At 44.7% G+C, this 23,665-nt stretch overlaps 1 protein-coding gene across 3 annotated transcripts; it reads left to right on the top strand.

Annotated features, from left to right (window-relative positions):
* Window positions 1-5,869: 5,869 nt before the first annotated feature.
* On the top strand, window positions 5,870-23,589 carry gmeb2 (glucocorticoid modulatory element binding protein 2). 3 transcript variants are annotated; one of them, XM_079674131.1, is made up of 10 exons: window positions 5,870-6,437; window positions 7,721-7,853; window positions 7,945-8,030; window positions 11,006-11,130; window positions 11,255-11,358; window positions 12,801-12,958; window positions 16,856-16,924; window positions 18,933-19,070; window positions 19,468-19,590; window positions 22,452-23,589. In XM_079674131.1, exons 2-10 carry the CDS (start codon window positions 7,729-7,731, stop codon window positions 23,012-23,014), a joined length of 1,491 nt encoding a protein of 496 aa, XP_079530257.1. In that variant the 5' UTR covers window positions 5,870-6,437; window positions 7,721-7,728; the 3' UTR covers window positions 23,015-23,589. The 3 variants fall into 3 exon arrangements, with proteins under 3 accessions (XP_079530257.1, XP_079530256.1, XP_079530255.1); XM_079674130.1 differs by having other exon boundaries at window positions 7,693-7,853; XM_079674129.1 differs by having other exon boundaries at window positions 7,639-7,853.
* Window positions 23,590-23,665: the final 76 nt, after the last annotated feature.

The raw sequence follows: 23,665 nt of genomic DNA, 5'->3' as shown, positions 1-23,665 counted from the left end.
CCAATCCCAGCTACTCCTCACCTGATCCCCAAATTGGGACTGCCACTGCCCCAATCTCCAGATCCTTCCCGATTCCTTACACGGCCTCACCCCCAGAAGACGAGCCCATGCAAGTGGGAAGGGCCCGCCTCTCACCATCTGAGCGTGCTAGAAGGATCCAGGCTGGGGAATGTGTTTATTGCAGCCAAACCAGCCATCTCGTTTCCTCCTGTCCTAATCTGCCAAAAGGGTCAGGCTCGTCAGTAGGTGTGGGGATTCTGGCGAGCCCTTCCTCCTCTCTCAACCCCCGACCCAGAACGCAGCTAGAAGCCGTGCTTTGCTGCAACCAACAGTTCCTACCTCTGCTCGCTTTAGTGGACTCGGGGGCGGACGAGAATTTTTTGGACATTAATATTGCAGTTCAGGCAGGAATTCCCTCCGAAGTGTTAGATTCACCTCTTAATGCTAATGCTCTTAATGGTAAATTCCTGGCCCAAGTCACTCACCGCACCATGCCAGTAAACCTCATTCTGTCTGGAAACCATCGTGAGGTTATTCAGTTTCACCTAATTTCCTCACCTCATGCCCCCATAGTGTTGGGCCATCCCTGGTTAAGAACACACAACCCCCAGATTAATTGGGTAACTGGCAAAATCCTTAGTTGGAGTTGTTTTTGTCTATCCTCATGCCTGCAGTCTGCCCTACCGCCTGCAGAGACCGCCACTCCACCACCCAAGATCGAGCCGCCTGACATGTCATCTGTCCCCACTGAATATCATGACCTGGGAGAAGTGTTCAGTAAACAGCGAGCTCTTTCTCTTCCCCCTCATCGACCCTACGACTGTCCCATTGACCTTCTTCCCGGGGCCCCTCTGCCTTCCTCCCGTCTGTTCAACCTGTCTCGCCCTGAGAGGAAATCCATGGAGAGTTACATCCATGACTCCCTGGCTGCCGGTGTCATCCGCCCATCCTCCTCCCCGGTCGGAGCTGGTTTTTTCTTCGTGTCCAAGAAGGACCGCTCACTGCGGCCCTGCATTGATTACAGGGGTCTTAATACCATCACTGTAAAAAACAGATATCCATTACCCCTCATCAACTCTGCCTTTGAACCCCTCCAGGAAGCCACAATTTTTTCCAAACTGGATCTCCGCAATGCCTACCACCTCGTCAGAATCCGAGAAGGGGACGAGTGGAAGACGGCCTTTAACACACCACTCGGTCACTTCGAGTATCTGGTAATGCCTTTTGGACTGATGAATGCCCCAGCAGTTTTCCAGTCGATGGTTAACGATGTGCTCCGTGACCTCCTCAACCGATCAGTTTTCGTCTACTTGGATGACATCCTTATATTCTCTCGTAACCAGGAGGAACACATTATCCATGTCAGGCAGGTGCTGCAGAGACTCCTGGAAAACAGACTCTTTGTGAAGGCGGAGAAATGCGCATTCCATGTCAACACAGTCTCATTCCTGGGCTACATCGTTGAGGGAGGAAAGATTAGGGCCGACCCTGAGAAGATCCAAGCAGTGGCAGAGTGGCCAAAACCAACCTCAGTGAAACAGCTTCAACAGTTTCTTGGTTTCGCCAATTTCTATCGGCGCTTCATCAGAGACTACAGCAGAGTGGCGGGCCCTTTAACCAGACTCACTTGCCCTACAACTGGCTTTTCCTGGACCCCAGAGTGCGATGCAGCCTTCTCGGAGCTAAAGAGACTCTTCACCACTGCCCCTGTGCTCATCCACCCTGATTCCTCTCGCCAGTTCGTTGTGGAGGTTGATGCCTCCAACACCGGGGTAGGCGCAGTTCTTTCCCAGCGCTCGGAAAGAGACCAAAAATTACACCCTTGTGCATTTTTCTCCCGCCGCCTCACTCCAGCTGAGAAAAACTATGACGTGGGTAACAGAGAGCTGCTGGCTGTCAAACTTGCCCTAGAGGAGTGGAGACACTGGCTGGAGGGAGCTGAGCTCCCTTTTATTGTATGGACAGACCACAAAAACTTGGCTTACATCCAAACTGCCAAGCGCCTTAACTCCCGTCAGGCTCGATGGGCTCTGTATTTCGGTCGCTTCTCATTCACCCTTACCTACCGCCCAGGGTCACGGAACCTCAAGCCGGACGCTCTCTCTCGGCAGTTTGCTTCCGAAGAACCAGCTGCCGGTCCAGACACCATCCTGCCTGCCTCCTGCGTGGTAGCGGCTGTTACTTGGGAGATTGAGTCACTTGTTAAGGAGGCTCAGCGGGCGCAGCCTAACCCAGGTAACTGCCCAGCTAATAATCTCTTTGTGCCTATCTCTGTCCGCTCCAAGGTCCTGCAGTGGGCACACGCCTCCCGTCTCTCGTGTCATCCTGGTGTCCATCGCACACTGTTTATCCTCAGACAGCGGTTCTGGTGGCCTTCCATGGCTCAAGACACCAGGGTCTTTGTTGCTGCCTGTACAGTATGTGCCCGCGCCAAGTCCTCCCACCAACCTCCCTCTGGTCTGCTTCGCCCGCTGCCAGTACCTAGTCGCCCTTGGTCGCATGTGGCCTTGGATTTTGTTACTGGACTTCCACTCTCACAAGGTAATACCATCATCCTAACTATTGTGGACAGATTTTCCAAGATGGTACACTTTGTTGCTCTCCCCAAGCTTCCCACAGCCCGAGAGACTGCAGATCTTCTGGTCAACCACGTTGTTCGACTACATGGAATCCCCACCGACATCGTTTCTGACCGGGGTCCCCAGTTCATTTCCCACGTTTGGAAAGTCTTCTGTCGGGCTCTGGGAGCATTGGTGAGCCTGTCGTCGGGTTATCATCCTCAAACAAACGGGCAAACGGAACGGGCCAACCAGGACCTGGGAGCGGCTCTCCGCTGTGTGGCTTTCAGGAACCCCTCTTCATGGTGCCCACATCTGCCATGGATCGAATATGCCCACAACTCCCTGTCAAATGCAGCCACAGGTATTTCACCTTTTCATTGTGCCATGGGTTTTCAACCACCCCTGTTTCCAGCACAGGAAGAGGAAGTTGCTGTTCCTTCCATTCAGACCCACCTTCGACGCTGTCGTAAGGTGTGGAAGGACACCCGAGCCGCCCTGCTCCGTTCCGCTGCCCGCAACCGCCTCATCGCAGACCGTCACAGGACCCCGGCCCCCAACTACTTACCAGGTCAGAGTGTTTGGCTTTCCTCCAAAGACCTCCCACTCAAGACAGAGTCTAAAAAACTCATGCCACGTTATGTCGGCCCCTTCATCATCGACTCTGTTGTTAACCCATCTGCAGTCAAGCTCAAGCTTCCCCCACACATGAAGGTTCACCCTACTTTTCATGTTTCTCTGCTAAAACCTGTTGCCAGCAGCCCCTTGTCTCCTCCAGTGACTCTTCCCCCACCCCCCCGCATCATCGATGGTCACCCAACCTACACCGTCAGGCGATTGTTGGACGTTCGTCGCCGTGGAAGGGGATTCCAATATCTCGTGGATTGGGAGGGCTATGGCCTGGAGGAGAGGTCTTGGGTTCCCCGGCGAAACATCGACGACGCGTCCCTGGTACGGGACTTCCACCGGGATAACCCTGGTAGACCTGGTAGACCAGGTAGGCCGCCTGGAGGCGTCCCTTAAGGGGGGGGTACTGTGGTGGCTGTCCATTTCCAGCCGCCTCCTTGGGGATGTTTTCCCTTTGCCTGTTGTGTGGGCGTGGTGGCTGTCACTCTGGCTCCCGGCTCACCTGCTGCAATCAGCTGTTCACCCTCACACCTGATTCTCATCAGCCATCTACAACGGCATATCAGCAGAGGCTCCACAACCTGTCGGCGCCAGATCGTTGTTAAACCACAGTGGATCATTCTCTGACCGCCGTGTTGTCGTCACCAGCCTCCACTTCCTCGCCACTCCTGCCGGATTATCCTTCCCGCACCTTTTGTTCACTAATAAATCCTTTTTGAACACTCTGCCGTGTCCTGCGTTTGGGTCCTCTCAGATACCGTAACAGCTCCACATTCCTCATTTTATTGCAGGACGCTGCATGCTGTTTTCTCCTTCTCAAGTCACTTATGAAACTACGACTTTAATCTCGTAATTATGAATTTATTCTCGTAACATTACGACTTTATTCTCGTAATATTACAACTTTATTCTCGTAACTATGACTTTATTCTCGTATTATTACGACTTTATTCTCGAAATCTCTGTTTTTTTCCTTCTAAGTGTGGCCCTAATACTCCGTCGTAGTACCCCACACAAAAATTGTAATCAGTAACTTAATACAAAAGTAATTTATTACTTTCCATTACTTTTTGGATGACCTCAATATCAAATGCAATGCAAATAAATACAAGATAAAATAAATCATAATAAAATGTATTAACTTAACTGTTACTAACCCTCCTATTGTCTTTGTTGAAAGTGGTGATCAGCAATGTTATATGTTCAAATGTCTACTGTGAAGGGATATATCATAAAGCCTTAATGCAATCGAATGTAAAACAAAAAAGTTATGATGATGAAAGTAGTAAATCGGTCAGATTTGACCCGAAGACAACAGGAGGGTTAAGACCAGTGTTTGGACTAACGCAAAGTTACTTTTTGCGGTAACTAATAGCGTTACTAGTTAGGCTACCTATTCCCATTCAGTAACGCCGTTATAGTTACTGTGATTTTAATGAGTGCGTGACTGCGTTACATTATGTGATGGAACTGAACCGAATCTTCCTGCGGATGTAACTTACAGGCGAATACAGCGATATCCTCTCACACCACCATGGAAAAGTGAAAGTAACCAGAGAGGAGTGGTGATTGGTTAACGCGGGGTAACATTTCAGGGTAAACCAATTAGAGACAGAGTTGGGCGGGTCTTGCCTTATGGGGAAAATACACACACACAAACACGTGCTAATGCTAACACACACACACGCGCCCTCACCACCAGCACACACACATACAATGGCAGATGCAAGTATCAGCGAGAGCAGCAGCGCATTTACAACTTGGAGATATAACCACTATTTTCAATTTGTGGGGATAAAGGACGCAACAAATATTACGGTCAAATGTAAACTGTGCGCAGGACAGAAAGTATTGCCTTACTGTGCAACAGACAGAGCCGGCCCGACCCATTAAGCGACATAAGCGGCCGCTTAGGGCCCCGCAGCCACTAAGGGGCCCCATAGCAAAAAACATTTTTATTTATTTATTTAATTTAAAAAATAATAATAATCTCAGTGCACCGTCGCCGTTATAAGTATGTTTAATTAATTGTGTTAATATGCCTAGATTGCCTACTCTCAAAGGCATGTATTATATTATTGAGTCAATAATATAATAGCCTACATTAACCGTGCTTTAACTGAACCTCATCACAAGAGAGGACGAAAGGATTGTAATTTCCCGTGTTCAGTGAATGCAACAGAGGCAAGACACCAGACCAACCAGAAAGTTGAATGAAAATAAACATCTGTCTTATTGGCTGACATTGTTAGGCGGAGTGCGTTGCGGTGGAGATTTAATAGAACTCAGTAGTAGACAGCTTTCTTTAACCTTCATTAGGCATATTTATTTATCGTGGTAGGAGAGATGCGGTTGTGCTACCGCTCTGCTCTCGATCCAAACAACATCTGAACGGATAAGGTAGAAGCCACAGGTAGTGCAAGGACGCACTGCAGACAACATTGCCCTCTGCAGGACACAATGAGCAAGGGCGCACATAATGGTACAACATTTAACAGACATGTCAGCCAGGGACAGAGGTTTATTTCCATTCATTTGTATTCAAAAAAGGCCTTCAAATATTAAGGGTTATCGTTGGCAGCAGATAACTGATGCATATTTATGTTTCTCTGATCTGGTCAAGGCTCTAATATGGAAGCATGCGGGGTCAGCAACCAAATCAGTGCTGTCTGAGTCAGAAATAAGACTGAGAATCATCATTCACATCAGCATCGATAATAGGACATTTCAGAGTTTAGTTGTAGCCTTTATTCTGAACAAAGCATTAGTTTAACAGAAGAGTATGGAAAGACAAGGAAATTACTAAACAGATTGTTTGAGTTTTTGACCGACACTGTCCTGGGAAAAACATCTACATCGAGATGTCACTGTATTAACTACTCCCACTAGGTGGCGGAATTGCAACTCAGCGGATGCTGGCTGCCGTAAAACGTCAAAGAAGAAGAATGCAAGCTACCGTTAATTCTCAAGAGAAGAAGAATCCGCAACAAAAAATATATCCGTGAATTACACTAATTTAGTCCTGTAGATATTAGTTTAAATGTACTTCTCAAGAAGTCCCTTCAAAATATTAAAGAAGTAGTTCTGCGTTTTGTTTGAAATAGGAGACCCCTTGCAGCTCAATGGAAATATGAACTGCAGTGTTTAGCTAGCTTGCATCCAAAGCTAACATTAGCTAGCATCCATCCATTCTGGTGTTACAGACTGTCTCTGTTTCACCCAAAGACAACATTACTCTACTGACGACTAAAGGTAAGATGATCTATTATCCTGAAGGCATTATGCTGTCTCTTTAAGTCTTAGCTTAATAAAAGGGAATACCAAACTGCATTGAAAACTACAAGTTAATATTTAAATGCACCAGCATTTAAAATATATCAAATAGGGTATACTCTAAACAAGCCTTACGGATGAGGTGGGAAAAGTGCTAATTTACTCGAGTAAAAGTAGCAATACCACAGAGTAAACATACTCTGTTACAAGTTAAAGTCCTGCATTAGAAATTGAACTTCAGTAAAAGTATAAGCATTACAAATACTTTAAGTACTCGTTATGCAAAATGACAATTTTAACCAAAATATATTTTTTTATAATATTATATGGTGCATTTATGTGTTCATAACTTAAATGTAGCAATTGGTAAAGGTGGGGTTTATTTTAACTATTTTATACACTAGTTGGTAGCTTGACCTATAACAATTATATATAATAATGTCTGTGTGTCGGTTTATATTAATAACGTATTAAAGTGTATTAATAACCTATATCTGAAAAGTAACTAAAGTAGTGAGTAAAAAGTAAAACATTTGCCGCCAGAATGTAGTGGAGTAAAAGCATAAAGTCGCATGATGTGAAACTAGTCAACTAAAGTACAAGTAGGCCTACCTACATTTTATACTTTAGTAATGAACTAAATGCACTTTGTACCATTACACCACTTCCGTACGTTACACATGAAAAACACAGAATGCATCTTCACTTTATAATAAAACTCACTAGCACACAAAGTACATAAAAAAAAAACATGTCATTATTATTACCGAAAGGTATTATTACTTGTTATTAAATAGTGCACCCATTTCTGAGGGTATTCTAACTGCGGCAAAAAATGTGAGACCTGACCGAAGGGGATTTGTTTCGGTAGTTCTGAGATAAAAGACATAATTCTGAGAGAAAAGTGAGAATTGAGAAATAAATCTGTATTTTGAGAAATTCCTTTTTGGTCAGATCTATAAGGCCCTAATTTTCTTTTTTAGTATTCTATTTTTCTCTTGTCTTTTTTTTACAGTGTTACAGCAAAAGTGGCATAGCAGGTAAAAAAAGGGAAGCAATAACAAAGAGTCAGCCATCTTAAATAGAGACAAAAAGAACACATTAGTAATAGAAAAAATAAAGACAAATAAGTGCGATTACTTACGATCACTCAACTTTTTATTTTCTATATTATTTAAAGGGATATAATCAACATCAGTGTTTCATCTCTGCTGTCATCCGGTCTGTTGTGAAGCTCCATCTATCCTCCATGGCTTCTTCAGAGGTCAGCATGCAGGACATGAGGGAGATAGTGATCGTCACCATACCAGACAATGTGGGTGAGGAGCTCTCGTCTGTGGGAGAGGAGGAGGAGAAGGCCGTGCTGGTGAGCGCAGAGCTCAGCGCTCGGACGGGGTAATGTACACACTCTGCTCAGGAACACAGTGTGAGCTTTCATGGTCCTGTTGTTCAGTTTGATGGATGAAACACTGTGTTGTTTTTTCAGGGAGGAAATCCTCACAGAAGCATCAGTGGACGCAGAAGCTGAGGCCAACAGAACAGATTCAATTTCCAGGGAAGAGGCAGTCATAGGTAATGTGACCCGCGCAAATACACTGGATCATGTGACTCAGCATTCAGAATCAACATTGCTAATTCTTAAATCTAGAGATCTGAAGCGTACCAGTTTACTCCATGTGATTCAAATACACTATTAGAATTTTTCAAGACAATTGATTAACTTTGAATATGTGTATATGCCTCAAAAACAGAAGAGTCTGTGTTGTGATTAGAAGCTTTTCTAATAGGAATTGTCCCAAAGCTTGTATTTCATTCTAGAAACAGCTCTCAGGTACCTCTGTAACTGAGCAACAAATCCTGCTGGGGCTATCCAAATGTGTTTCAAATACACTTAATGATATTTATAATGTTATAAAAGATGTTGCATGATCATATGTAAGAATTGATCGTGTTCTGGGGCCTCATGTATAACGCCGTGCGTAGGATTGACGTGGGAAGGTTGCTTACGTAGTAGAAATCCAAAAAATAGGTCCATACATTTTCCGCCACTTTCCGGTTCACCAAACATTGCGTACCGGCGAGGAAGTGCGTATGGCACTTCCTTCGCCTGTTTCCCTTTATAAATCACAACCGACTCGAAATGCGGTGCAGCTTTTGCAGGCTTCACGTAACGCCCATGTTTGCCTATAAATAGTCAAAGAAACGCCCTTTCATTCATTCATTTTGACTGACTTTATGAAGAAGATAGCAGGAAATGACGACAGAACAGCTAAAAAAGACATCTCACACCATGTCAGATTTTGGTTATTTTGGGGAGGTCGAGATAAATCATATTGTTTGGTGGATGCAGTTTGAACCAGAGTAGCAGCATGGAGGTCGGATCGTCACCAAACTAAATAAATAAGTGGTCCGAAAAAGGTTAATGACAAAAAAAATACACATAGCCTTCCTCAGGCAGTGTGTTTGTACCGGGGACACGAGACCCCCCCACGAGAAACTGTAAGAAATGATCATTACATTACATTACATTACATTGCATTTAGCTGACGCTTTTATCCAAAGCGACTTACAATAAGTGCATTCGACCAGGAAGATACAACCTTTAAGAAAACAGAATCATATAAGTACATCAGGTTTCATAGAGCCAAACATTTCAAGTGCTACTCAACTGGCTTTAGATAAGCCAGCCCTTTATTAGTATATAAGTGCTTTGTTAGTAATTCTATCGCTCGAAGTGGAGTCTAAAGAGATGAGTTTTCAGTTTGCGTCGGAAGATGTGTAAGCTATCTGCTGTCCTGATTTCAATGGGGAGCTCATTCCACCATTTTGGAGCCAGGATAGCAAACCCACGTGTTTTTGCTGACGGGAACTTGGGTGCCCCTCGCAGTGCGGGTGCAGCGAGCTGTTTGGCTGATGCAGAGCGGAGTGCACGTGCTGGGGTGTACGGTTTAACCATGTCCTGGATGTAGGAAGGGCCAGATCCATTCACAGCATGGTACGCAAGTACCAGTGTCTTGAAGTGGATTCTAGCAGTTACTGGAAGCCAGTGAAGGGAGCGGAGGAGTGGTGTGGTGTGGGAGAATTTGGGAAGGTTGAAGACCAGACGAGCCGCTGCATTCTGGATGAGCTGCAGAGGTCGGATGGCACATGCAGGTAGACCAGCCAGGAGGGAGTTGCAGTAGTCTAGGCGTGAGATGACGAGAGCCTGGACCAGAATCTGCGCTGATGTCTGGGTCAGCTGGGGACGTATCCTCCTGATGTTGTAAAGCGTGTATCTGCAGCAGCGGGTTGTAGCAGCGATGTTTGCAGTGAAGGACAATTTGTTATCTAGGACCACACCCAGATTCCTTGCAGTCTGAGTCGGGGAAACAACAGAGGTGCCGATGTTGATTGTTAGGTCAAGAGTGGGACAATCTTTTCCCGGAAGGAAGAGCAGTTCAGTCTTGTCAAGGTTGAGCTTGAGGTGATGAGCAGACATCCACCGAGAGATGTCTGCTAGGCAAGCAGAGATGCGTGCGACGACCTGGGTCTCTGAGCGGGGAAAGGACAGAATTAGTTGGGTGTCGTCAGCGTAGCAGTGGTATGAAAAACCATGCGGGCTAATGACAGACCCGAGCGAGTTTGTGTACAGGGAGAAGAGGAGGGGACCAAGAACCGAGCCCTGAGGGACCCCTGTAGTTAATTGACAAGGGTCGGACTCGGACCGTCTCCAAGTAACCCTGTAGGTGCGGTCGTTGAGGTATGAGGTGAGGAGGGAAAGTGCAGTGCCTGAAACTCCAAGTTCTTGGAGAGTGCGAAGGAGGATCCGATGGTTCACTGTGTCGAATGCAGCAGACAGGTCCAGAAGGATGATGACAGAGGAGAGGGAGGCTGCTTTAGCAGTGTGCATCGGGGAATCCCTCCGGAGTGGAGTCATGACGAATGGATCTGAATTATGTTTTCATATTTGGTGGTTTGTGTCCCAGCTGTCGATCAACTGTGCGCAGCGTCTCATGATTAAACATGTATTAAACATATATAAAACCATGCTCTTATCTACAACCTATAGAAATGCGAAACAGCGTCAGTTTAGACGTAATCCTGTCCTCCTGCTTACCGCATCATTTATGAGAAAACATTTCATAACATTAACACAACATATTCGAGGTGGTTTTAAATAACATATCCGTATTTATTTATTTCTCCAAGTTATGTTTTTGTGTGCACTGAGGAGTCTCAAACAGGCGTTTGTTAAATCATTTTAAGATTGGCTTTTATCAATGTTTCAAAAATGAATTCTTCATATATGATAAATGAGAGGTAACATTTTATTTATGGTATTATTTCCACATATTTCTCTCCATTCTTCCTTCTGCCAACGGTGTCGCAGTTTCTCGTCTCTCCCGTTTTTGTGCTTAGTGCGTACGCATGGGTTAGAGTTTGCGTGGAGGACCGCACATTTTCCCGTCAAGTTAGTATTTTATAAATCGCAAACATTGCGTAGAAACTGCCGTACGCCATTTTTTTAGCGTATATCCCTTTATAAATGAGGCCCCTGGTCCCTGCAGTGAAGTTATCTGAGGAGGTGGATGTGGAAGCTGATGAATTCTACAACATCACCTGTGGAGACACCAAAGCCACGCTGGTTTGGAAGAAGTTTGTCTGCCCGGGTATCAACGTGAAATGTGTCCAGGTACGCACTGTCGTCTACAAACAGCTCTGCTAAATCTCATTTCAAACGCATTTTAGGAAATTTTTACTGAGTTTATGATGAATTGGATCATCTCATCTGGTTCTTTTCCTGTCCCTCCCATCAGTTCAATGGGCAGCTCATCAGCCCCAAGGAGTTTGTGTGTTTAGCAGGGAAATCCACTCTGAAGGACTGGAAGAGAGCCATCCGCCTCAATGGCACCATGCTCAGGTTTGTACTCATGGAATGCATTCCATAGAGGCCCAATTCTGCTTCTGTGGTTTTCCCTTTCCTGTAGTGTGTTATATACGTTTTTGTGCATGCAGGAGTTTCTCTCCCACACACTCCCCCCCCCCCCCCCACCTGAGACAACTCCATTGGACTCCTTTGTTTACTTCCGTAACGTAGTGACATAGCGGTGGACCAATCAAAACAGAGCCGGCCAGCTAACCAATCAGAGCAGACTGGACTCTGGTTTCAGACAGAGGGTGAAAAGAGGTGCTGCAGCACAGGCAGTATGAGAACAATAAAGAGCTTTTTGAACATTAAAGCATGGAGACATGTCCCACTAGAGACACTGCATACTGATATACACCTGAACATCAGCAGGAGAGGACTCTTTAAAGTAGAGACACTATATACTGATATACACCTGAACATCAACAGGAGAGGACTCTTTAAAATAGAGACACTACATACTGATATACACCTGAACATCAGCAGGAGAGGATTCTTTAAAGTAGAGACACTACATACTGATATACACCTGAACATCAGCAGGAGAGGACTCTTTAAAGTAGAGACACTACAAACTGATATACACCTGAACATCAGCAGGAGAGGACTCTTTAAAGTAGAGACACTACAAACTGATATACACCTGAACATCAGCAGGAGAGGACTCTTTAAAATAGAGACACTACATACTGATATACACCTGAACATCAGCAGGAGAAGATTCTTTAAAGTAGAGACACTACGTACTGATATACACCTGGACATCAGCAGGAGAGGACTCTTTAAAGTAGAGACACTACATACTGATATACACCTGAACATTAGCAGGAGAGGACTCTTTAAAGTAGAGACACTACATACTGATATACACCTGAACATCAGCAGGAGAGGACTCTTTAAAGTAGAGACACTACATACTGATATACACCTGAACATCAGCAGGAGAGGACTCTTTAAAGTAGAGACACTACATACTGATATACACCTGAACATCAGCAGGAGAGGACTCTTTAAAGTAGAGACACTACACACTGATATGCACCTCAACATCAGCAGAATATGTTACATGGTTTGATATTATTGGATACAAACCCCCCAACCTGGTAATTGAAAAATTACCAATTTAATTATACAGCATTTCCATGACGCCATGACTCTTAAGTTTATAGACCCACTAATGTTTTTTTTGACGAATCTGATATTGTCCCTCAACACTAAGTACAACATAAAAGTAAAGTTAATAGTGTTAGGGGGTGGCGGTTGTGCTGGATGTGTTGGGGGGCATGTCTCTTCTGCCTGGGGCCCCCAGGTGTCTTGCAGTGCCATTAGGGGTTGCAGGGTGGTTTGGGAGTAAAAACAAAAATGTTAGATTGTATACATTCTTTTTCCCCCTGCTGTGTTTTGCTCTAAGCCTTTGATCTTATTTCACTCCACAGGAAGATCATGGACTCCGGTGAGCTGGACTTCTACCAACACTCCAAGGTCTGCTCCAACACATGCCGCAGCACTAAGATAGACCTGGTGGGAGCCAAAGTGTCCGTCAGCACTGATCAGTCTGCTGACCTGGTCCCTGCCCCCCCCTCATCAGCTGACTGTAAGTTTCAAAGCGTCAGACATTGTGCTGGTTCATCTCAGAGCTGGATCCTCTACAGCATGGGTCGGCAACAGGCAGCCCGCGGGCCATTGGTGGCCCGCCAGCAATAATATTTGGCCCGGGAAATTATTTTGAGAAAAAAAAAAAAAAGTTTATTTTTTAATTTTTTACAATATCGGACTGATAGTCGCACATATAGGCTATAATGTCCGAATAGAGAATCTACCTACACCTGAAGAATGCTTATTGTACTTTTATCCATGTTGAGAGTGAATGACACACAGCACAGGCACAATCTGGCAGCGGGGTGCACGACGCTGATAGTGGATCAATAAGTAGGTGGACAGCGCGTGGTGCTGTAATAGCCAACATGCGGTGTGTGGTTTGAAAAAAATAACACCAGCTCACTAAATCATTCAAACGTAATATCTATTTACATGTGAACAGTCACAAAGTTCAGTCAAAACATTGACAACAAAATCGGAGAAGCCGCTTGATCATGGATGGCGAGGGTTGGCGGTGCATATGCTGCCACCCCAGTTGGCAGCTTTGTTTTTAAAGAAAGGATTTGGCTCATCGGACATTTATGAGAGATAATCCCTAATGTCCGAGTGCAAGTGAATGCAGCACAAGACGCGAGCCTTGTAACCCCTCCCCCGGACCTGGCGCGAGCATGGAAATGTGATTGTCATTTGAACGGGATGGCGCAAAACGAGAAGCATTCGGTCTACAATGACAGAGAAGGGACTGTCTAGTTTTGCTGTACTCAGCATTGATTCAAAACGCACTAAAGCTTTGGATCTTAATAAGTTGGTGAGCAGTGGAGGACTGGCCATCTGTAGAATCTGGAGAATCACAGAACGGCACCCCCCCCCCGTTGACAGTTCACTAGCGCACCCCCCCCCTCCCCCCCCCCAATTGGCCCAAGGCCATACTTACTTGCCGACCCCTGCACAACATACATGTCAAACTCAAGGCCCGTGGTGGATTTTATTGCGGCCCGCAGGATAATTTCTAATCACTATTAGATCTGGCCCGCCGGTATATTGCACGCACACCTTCACTCAACCCTGAGGATTTCCTCAGCTCAGAGCCTGAGTCCAAACATCGATGAACTTGTACCCAAGATGAGATGCCAAGTATCTGCTTGAGCTAGCATCACAGAGCAGTACACTGAGTTTAAAGGTGGGGTATGTAAGTTTCAGAAACCGGCTCGAGATACACTTTTTGTTATATTCCATGGAATGCTCTTAACATCCCGATAGCAATGAATATCTGAAGTGCTTTGACAAAAAATCCATTAAAAAATGTCATCTGTGGAAGCCGTAGTACTGTAAAAAGCACGACCAATCATTTTAGCTGGCCCGGCTAAAGTAACTGGATGGCCTACCTGCCTGTCAGCCTTCCATCTGTGCACAAACTTATCTCGTGCCCTCATTGGTCATGTGCGCGTTCGTGTGTGTTGGAGGAGGGGCTCTGTTAGGAAGTAGCAGATTTTTTCCGGCTGTGTATTTTCAAATTCTAGCGCACTCGAGCTGGTTTCTCCAAAATGACCTACCCCACCTTTAAATTGATGTTTCCTTCCACTTTTTCTCTCACGACAACAGGGCATGTTTGGTTTTTCTTTGAGGGAAATCGTTTTTTTGAAGCTGTTGTTGGCCTGTGGAAAAATGTAATCATAAGAAATGACTCTGGAAAAGCTGCAGATAGAGCCATAAGAAATGAATGCAACTGATTATTTAATTTTTAATGTTGTTTTTAAAGGCAATCATTTAAGCTTTGTTAGTTCCAGGTTTAATATGTGCAATAATTTCATTTCAATAAGTTTTGCAATAACCATTGAACCAGTCCGGCCCTCGACTAGTACAGATTTTTTTATTTTGGCCCACTGTGTATTTGAGTTTGACACCCCTGCTCTCTACAGGATGCAACATTTATATTTACGCTTGAGTGGTGGTTTGGTTCCACTGCTGCAGTATGTAAAGGTGTCCACAAAGAAAGGCAAAAATACTCAGAAAGAAGACGCTGGCTGCACTCTGTTCTCATTTGAAAAAAGATGCTGGCGATGTTGGGATGCAGTCCAGGTATATCAATTATATTACAGGGGGGTGTAGATTTGAGAATACAAGGAATTTGTTTTGAGTATTTTTATGTGCACAAGAAACATGAATATAGGATAGGAAAACACTAAACAATACATATATTAATAATAATGTTAATAATAACTGAAATGATAGGGGGAAAAAGCTTGTAAGCCATATTCCCAGGGGCGGACTGGGGGGAAAAAGTGGCCCGGGGATTCATTGACAGACAGGCCCACTTAATGCGCGGCATGTATCGGCTGGCCCGGCGACGAAAGTATGTTACTTAACAAAAAAGCCTATGCATTTTATGTTATTTTGGACCATTATTCATATAGTAATCACATTACCTGAGCCCTTGAGTTGCCTAGAGAAAAAATAGTTACAGCATATATTTAGTGATTTTAATGTTAACAGATCATTGATGCAATAACATTTTGACCCAATTTGCCTGACTTGACACATGGAATAAAACATGGGCGTAGGAAGCATCCTCAATGTGGGTGAGACCATTAAACAGGGGGTGTGGGCAGGTGGTGGACGTCACCTTCTCTAGGGGGGTCCGGGGGCAAGTTCCCCTGGGAAGATTTTTTTTTAAATGTTGAAGTTAAATGCAGCAATCTGGTGCACTTTTAGAGCAAAATTAGGGACTAAATCTATGGCAGTCAGTAGGGGCTTGGACTGTGAGCCGTAGGGTCGCCGGTTCAAGTCCCCGACCAGACCTACATTTGGAGTGTGGACTTCTACTTGGAGAGTTCCCAGTTCACCTCCTGCCCTGCCGTGGTGCCCTTGAGCAAGGCAATGGACATCCCCTTTCCCCCCTCACTCCCATTGCTCCCCGGGCGTGGTACAATAGCTGCGCACTGCTCCTAGTACTATACTCCTGGTACTAGGATGGATTAAAAGCAGAGAACACATTTCACTGTGTGTGCTGTGTGCTCTGCATGTGTGACCATTAAAGAGGGTTTCATCCCTCCCAATTCTTCTTCTTCAACACCCATATAAAACAGAACTGTAAACAGATTTACTTTTTCTTTCAACATTTATTTGTACAGCAAGAGGAGGCAAAAGTGACTGCACCCAAAACAATAAACCCGCTAGCTAACTAGCCTAAACTCAGTAACAGAATGTGGGCAACACGTTCTTCTCCACAGCCGCGCGACCTCTAAGTCAGACGTCACTTCCCCCTTTTCTATCCTACGGGTACAGCCGTACAGCCACTCCCCCTCAACCCCGTTTCCCTGCCAACCCCCTCCCCTATGCAAGCCCCTCCCTCTGAACCCAGGGCTCGCTACAATACTGTATATACAAACTATACAAAAGCGCCTTTACGCTTTGGAGCTTGCTTATCCATCTGTAAGCAACTGCCAGCTAGGTCTCTCAGTCACTCACTCCTGATCGTTCACTGCGCAGTGACAGCTGCTACGGGCCCGATGTGTGAAATTGAAACTGATAGATAGAACAAAGGTAGCCTATCAAAACGGCCCAGCCCAGCCCAGTGGGGTGTGCTGGGCTGTGCTGGGCTGGGCCGGAACACTTACTAATGTGGGCCGGTAGGATTTAGGTAAGCAAAAAAAAAAAAAGGGAGTGGCCGGAACACTTACAAATGTGGGCCGGTAGGATTTAAGCAAAAAAGAAAAAGATTTTTTTTTTTTTTTTTTTTTGGCCCTCCGGTCCACACACAGCACCGGCCCACCGGGGAAACTCCCGGTATTCCCAATGGCCAGTCCACCCCTGCATATTCCTATGTGCGGTATCACCCAGAATGAATGGAGTTGTGTGGTTTGATGAGTGTTGTGTACTGTTTGTGTTGCAGTGAATGGAGCAGCAGTCTCTTTCCCTGAGGCGATGGAGGAGACGTCCGAGTGGGTCACCGCCATCGGAGGTGATCAAACCTGCGCACACACTCACCTTAATGTGGAGGGAACCGGTGGAGTGTATACTTTACAGTGCATGACATTAAGGATTTTGGGAGGTGGCCCTGTGGGCCATCTAAGCTAATTTACAGATGGCCCTGAGCCCAATAGAGATTGCCCTGAAAAATGCGCGCGGACGAATTTGCACGAAGGTTTTGAGGGGCCTTCCCCTAGAACATTTAGATTTTTGCAGGTCTTACTGTAGATGCTGTCTGGTGCATTCTCTAGACTGAATCATAAGATGAACCACCACAATATTATATTGTACAATTTCAATTTTATTCTTAATTTCAATTGTTTGTTCGTTCTTATTTGTGTTTGCTCTCTTGCATGCCCTGCATAGCTATAAGAAATACTAAGTTGTTGGTCAAGAAGACACTTTCCATCTGATGAAGGCAAATGCCTTTCCAGATTTAAAAAAGTAGAAAACATTACATTCAGTTATAACTGCCAAAACAAACATTATTTACACTATTATGGCCCCTGTTAAAAATGTTGTAATGTTATCTACTGTCAGTTGGCCGAACGAATGCCTCCTCATCCGGAAGCTGACCGAGCAGACCCGAGCAGCAGTCGAGAGGAGCTGAGAGGAGCCGAGCGCATCCGCGAAGCACACAAAATGGCGACGTCAGAGTTCCCTTTAGCCGGCAAATCTAAATCTCTTCGGTCAAAATAAATTCCCTTTAGCGCCACTTATGTGACAGACAAGAAGAGTATGTGACAGACAAGAATAGTCAATTCTAATGTCTAACACTTAATGTGGAGAAAGAGATGTCCTGTATGGGTTGATTGTGCGTTGATCTGTTGCTAATGACTCGGGGTTCCGGTGGGCATGTAAACAAATGCATAATGCTGCGCTATACTTTGTGGCCTCACCCAGTTGCATAGCGACGCTTATTGTTTAGGTGTCTTTTAATAAGCAGGTAGTCCTATCATTAGCTAGAACTAGCTAGATCTGATCAATATGGACATAAACGCGAGTGAAGTCTAAACTGGCGGGAGAGAGAGATCAGCTGCTGCTGACGAGTCGACACGCAGCTCCGCATGATCACATGCAGCAGTGAGCGGACAAAACACACACTTCAGGTTAGAATATCACACTTAGCTGTTTTAATTACCTCTCAAACTACCTAAACTAGTTAAAGATATGTTTAGTTTTGGTGTCGGGTAACTCATTACTGGATCCGCGAGCTGCATGATACTAGCATAATAGATTGCCCGATCGGGCAACCAGCAGGTGAGGCTTCATTGCCCGAGCTAAATACTAGCTGGCCATCGGGCAGTCGTTAATGTCGAGCCCTGCTTTATTGTGTGTGTGTGTGTGTGTGTGTGTGTGTGTGTGTGTGTGTGTGTGTGTGTGTGTGTGTGTGTGTGTGTGTGTGTGTGTGTGTGTGTGTGTGTGTGTGTGTGTGTGTGTGTGTGTGTGTGTGTGTGTGTGTGTGTGTGTGTGTGTGTGTGTGTGTGTGTGTGTAGTGTGTGTGGTACAGTGTGTAGATGTGTGTGTGTTGTACAGTGCGTAGATGCGGGGGACAGACGGGTCTCAGTTGGTTTGGTGTCCTCTGCTTACTTTTAATACTTGTAAATACAACTTTTGGCCCGTAATTTCAATTCCCCATTTCAGCGATCAGAGAGGGGGGGGGGGGGGGGGGGGGAATATTTCCAGTCTCTGATTGTGTTACGTTATTATGAGAGTGCTCTCATACTTGTTTGATTCTGAAATGTTATATATTTATATAAATATATGTGTGTGTGTGTGTGTGTGTGTGTGTGTGTGTGTGTGTGTGTGTGTGTGTGTGTGTGTGTGTGTGTGTGTGTGTGTGTGTGTGTGTGTGTGTGTGTGTGTGTGTGTGTGTGTGTGTGTGTGTGTGTGTGTGTGTGTGTGTGTGTGTGTGTGTGTGTGTGTGTGTGTGTGTGTGTGTGTGTGTGTGTGTGTGTGTGTGTGTGTGTGTGTGTGTGTGTGTGTGTGTGTGTGTCCAGAGGACTCGGTGACGTTCTGGCGTTCAGTGAAGGATGCTGGTCTGATGGAGGAGGTGGTGGAGGACTTCCAGAAGGAGTTGCAGGAGGTGCTGAAGGGGCTGCAGGAGAGAGTGTGTGACCCCCCGCTGCAGGTCAAAGGTCAGATGGAGGGTCCAAACATCCAACTACACCCACCACTGTAATGACTGTCTGGGGGAAAGTGTGTTTTGTTCCTCTATCTTAGAATAAAAGGAATAAATAAATGATAATTAATGCATTTAAACAGAAGAATATAAACATACAAATAAAATGTACTAGAAAAATAAAATAATAAAAATATTTATATAAACGTTATAAGTCATAGCATCAGAAATAAACACTTCATATAAATGCATGTGTCTTTGAACATGTTCATACATTACTCATGTCTTAAACATGACTAGAAAGTGAAAATGATTATTCTACCAAACGTGAGTCGGCTACAAAAAGTCTTAGTCCAGCAATTTTTGAATAAAGGTTGCAGTAGAACTCTGAACATCCTGTCTTTGCTTTCCAGATGCTGTTTTGCTGAACAACATAGTGCAGAACTTTGGGATGTTGGACCTAGTGAAGAAGGTTCTGGCCAGTCATAAGAGCCAGATGGACCGCTACAGAGAGCAGTACACCCGCAGCCTGGCCGGTCAGTGGAGGGGGGGTTAATACACATCTTCCAGTTTGTTGTTACTAGGGGTTAGCTACACTTAGCTAAAGCATTCCTACTGCCTAAAGGACGTGACAAGCCTTGGTTTTCTGCTGAACTGTCTAATCTCCTGCATGAGAGAAACAAGGCCTGGGCAAAGGCTAGGCAATCAGGCTCAGAGGTAGAATGGCTGCGTTTTAGGCAGCTAAGGAATAGCTTCACTTCAAATGTCAAAAGTGCTAAGTCGAAGTACTATTTGTCAGTTACCACAGAAAACCTAAATAATCCTAGGAAATGTTGGAAAGCCATAAAATCAATATCCACCAGTGATATCCGAAATGAGCTACCTCCGTGCATTACCACAGCATCTGGCACTATATCGGACAAGGCCACTATGCTAAATTGCTTTAATGAGCATTTTGTGTCCTGCGGTTATGTTTGATTCTGTCACTAACTCTGCTTCTGTGAACACCCCAATCCGTGACTCTGAACAATGTGGTCCGGAAAACCCTTTCAGTTTTACTCCTTTTACTGTTGATGTTGTTCATGAAGCATTAACCAAGTTAGATCCTAAGAAACCGGCTGGCCCGGACAACGTAGAACCTTTCTTTTTAAAGATAGCTGCAGATTTTATTGCTCTTCCTCTCACTACTCTTTTTAACCTCTCCCTCAACACAAATGTAATTCCAAAAGTATGGAAGTCAGCGTATGTCTTGCCTTTACTAAAAGGAGGGTAGGCAACTATTTTAAATAACTATAGGCCAATCTCTAAATTGTCAGTTCTGGCGAAGTTGCTCGAACGCCTAGTGAGTAAACAAGTAAAGGAGTTTTTATGTAAAAATGATATCCTGTCTAAACATCAGTCAGGCTTCAGAAAGCAACATAGCACCATCACTGCCACAATGAAAGTGGTGAATGACATTACGAGTATTTTAGATAATAAGCAGAGTTGTGCAGCTCTGTTTATTTACCTTTCCAAAGCGTTTGACACCGTTGATCATCGCATCTTAAAGCAGAGGCTACTCAGTATTGGCATATCCAGCCATGCAGTGGGGTGGTTTGGGAACAACCTCTCTGAAAGGTCCCAATGTGTTCACTTTGATGGGCTTTCTTCTGAGTGGTTAAACATTGCTAATGGTGTTCCTCAAGGTTCTGTTTTAGGTCCACTTTTATTCTCTATATATATCAACAGTTTAGGTGAAAATGTGGATGAAGCTACTTTACATTTTTATGCGGACGATACCGTGATGTACTGTGCAGGTCCCTCCATTAAGGAGGCTGGTGTTACATTACAGGCTGTTTTTAACATTATTCAGACTCAGCTCGCTGAGCTTAAGCTTCTTTTAAATGTTGATAAAACCAAGGTAATGCTCTTTTCTAAAGCTAAACGGACTACAGACACTGCTTTGGATATTGTTACTATGCAAGAACAAGTACTCAAAGTGGTTACCTGTTATAAATACCTAGGTATCTGGCTTGATGATTGTCTTACTTTTAAACTTCAGGTCATTAACCTGCTTAAAAAGCTGAGGGTTAGACTAGGTTTCTTTTTTAGAAACAAGTCCTGTTTCTCATTTGAAGCCAGGAAAAGACTAGTCACTGTGACCTTTTTACCTGTGCTGGACTATGGTGATTTGATCTATATGAATGCACCTGCCCATTGCCTGGAAAAGTTATATGCCGCCTATCACAGTGCCCTGAGATTTGTTACTAACTGTAAAGCACTTACTCATCACTGTACCCCTGTATGCCAGGGAAGGTCTGCCTTCACTAACTTTACGGAGGCTCAGTCATTGGTACATATTCATCTATAAAGCCATGTTGGGTAAACTACCTTTTTATATCAGCTCTCTGATCTCTCGACGAATTGAAAGTACTTATTGCCTGAGATCTCATGATGTTGTTTTATTAAATGTGCCAAGTGCTAGGACTGTCTTAGGGAAGAAAGCTTTTAGTTGTGCAGCTCCACTAAATTGGAACAGTCTGCAAACATGTTTAAAACTGAGCCCTTTGGTTCCCCTGCATCATTTTAAAACTCGGCTGGGTGACATGCTGTTTGATACTCATGGTACCTGTCACTGTAAATACAGTTTGTAAACTGTACCCTGTACATTATGTTGTATGTCATCCTTATTGTTGTTCTGTTGTTTTTATGTTACATGTGTAACTAATGTCCTGCAGGTCACCCTTGAAAAAGAGATCCTGTGATCTCAAGGGGCTTTCACCTGGTTAAATAAAGGCTACAAACAAACAAACAAAAGGACTGGCGCAGAATATTAGTCATGGATCAGGTGTGCCGTTGGTCAGTGCAAACATTCCGTAGCTTCTGCCAATTCTTTCACTGCCATGCAATTCATTCGTTGGGGTCGACTTGGTAATGTAATCAAATGTGCGTACATTTTATTTTTTACCTTTCTTAATTTTCCTAACTTAATTTGTGTTTTATGTTTGCACCATCATACGCCAAAGCAAATTCCTTTTATGTGTAAACCATAGACTGTATATTTAAAGTTTAAATGTACCTGGAAATACACTTTATTCTTATTAACATTGCAAGCATTTACGCATTAACAAAAGTCAAAGTCAACTTTAATGTCGATCTTTCAGTTTGACAGAGAGATCGACATAACATTTCCAACCATCTCGAATACAAAATTCAAATATGTATATCCTATATATACACAATCAACAGACACATTTGCACACATTAAGATACACATGTTTTTTGTGTGTGTGTGTGTGTGAAACAAGTAAACAGTAAATGGATATTTATTCTTTGTGCTGCGTTACAGTCCTCCCAAGTAGAACCCGTGTGTATTGACAGTGTGTGTTTGTGTGTATTGACGGTGTGTGTTCCTCAGCCCTGGAGCAGCAGTGTGACGAGCACAGGAAGCGTGCCAAGGAGCTGAAGAGTAAATCCCAGCACCTGAACAACGTGCTGATGACCCTCGCCCCGGTGCCCGCCCCCCCCACGCCCAAGCGTCCCCGGCTGACCCGAGCCGTCTCCGGGCCCGCCTCCGTCAACGCCGCCCCCACCCAGATCACTCTGAACCAGATGGGGGGACTTCTGACCATGGCAGGAGGAACCGGCGCCAACCTGGGGGGGTACACCCTCCTGACCTCCTCGCTCTCGGGGTCCGAGCTGACGGGCGACGCCTCTAACCTCACCGTGCTCTCTGCAGCGGCGGGGGGCCAGGAGGGGGCCGGGGGGTCCCTGCTGAAGCTGATGGGGCCTCAGTTCCAGCTGGTGACGATGCAGAGCCTGTCCTCAGTCCAGCAGCAGGCCGGCACCATCAGTGTGCTGGAAACCACGGCAACCGCTGCCGACGACTCACAAGAGGAATGCCAGGTGGAAGGCGACGGAGGGGGTCAGCCAGAGCAGGTTAAAGAGGAAGGGGGGGGGCAGTCAGAGGAGCAACAGTGAGACAAAGACAGATGTCCCCCCCCATCCCACCCCTTGTTATTCTCATTATTCTGGATGAAAGGACGGCTGAGGACTCGTCCACATGTTCACTTTGACAGATAATTTAATACAACACTCGAGTTGTAGATGTCCTTCAATTTGACCATGTAGGTATTAGTATTGGAGGTATGTCTGATGTGTGTCAGCAATGATTTGACTGTAAATATGTAACTAATATATTTGATACAGCCGTGTGTTTCTGCAGGGACGTATGTCAATGAGGCCGAAAGAAACAGGGTTGTTGAGTTTAGTAATAAATGCTCAGTCTTCAAATGGAAAATGTGTATTGTTACATAGTGTAAATATGAATGTGTTGTTTTTCACTCTTATTTTTATTGTTGATCGCTTCCAGATGTCTTTATCAAATGAAATCAGTTAAAATGACAATGTACTAGATTTTAAATGTGTTGAGGTGATAAAAACGAGTAAATTAGCTGTTTTCCACTAACATATACATGGATGGTATTTTCTATTGAGACAAATGATAGTTACCTTAAAGCAAATAGTAATAAAGACATTTTCCATGTAGATCCATTCACCAGAGTAGCGTTATAGTGTATTCACCCTGTTGTATTGAAGCAGCCCTAATCTAAACTAATATCTTCTGGTGAG

Source organism: Notothenia rossii (assembly GCF_949606895.1).
Source record: "Notothenia rossii genome assembly, chromosome: 4".
NCBI classification, from domain to species: Eukaryota; Metazoa; Chordata; class Actinopteri; order Perciformes; family Nototheniidae; genus Notothenia; species Notothenia rossii.
Note: the sequence above shows the minus strand (reverse complement) of the source record. Positions and strands in the feature narration are given on the sequence as shown.

Coding starts and splice junctions, on each gene's coding strand:
- gmeb2 (XM_079674130.1), top strand. CDS start 7,708: ATGGCTTCTTCAGAGGTCAGCATGCAGGACATGAGGGAGATAGTGATC. Junction 12,959..16,855: donor CCCCCCCTCATCAGCTGACT/GTAAGTTTCAAA, acceptor TTTGTGTTGCAG/TGAATGGAGCAGCAGTCTCT. Junction 19,591..22,451: donor GTACACCCGCAGCCTGGCCG/GTCAGTGGAGGG, acceptor TGTGTTCCTCAG/CCCTGGAGCAGCAGTGTGAC.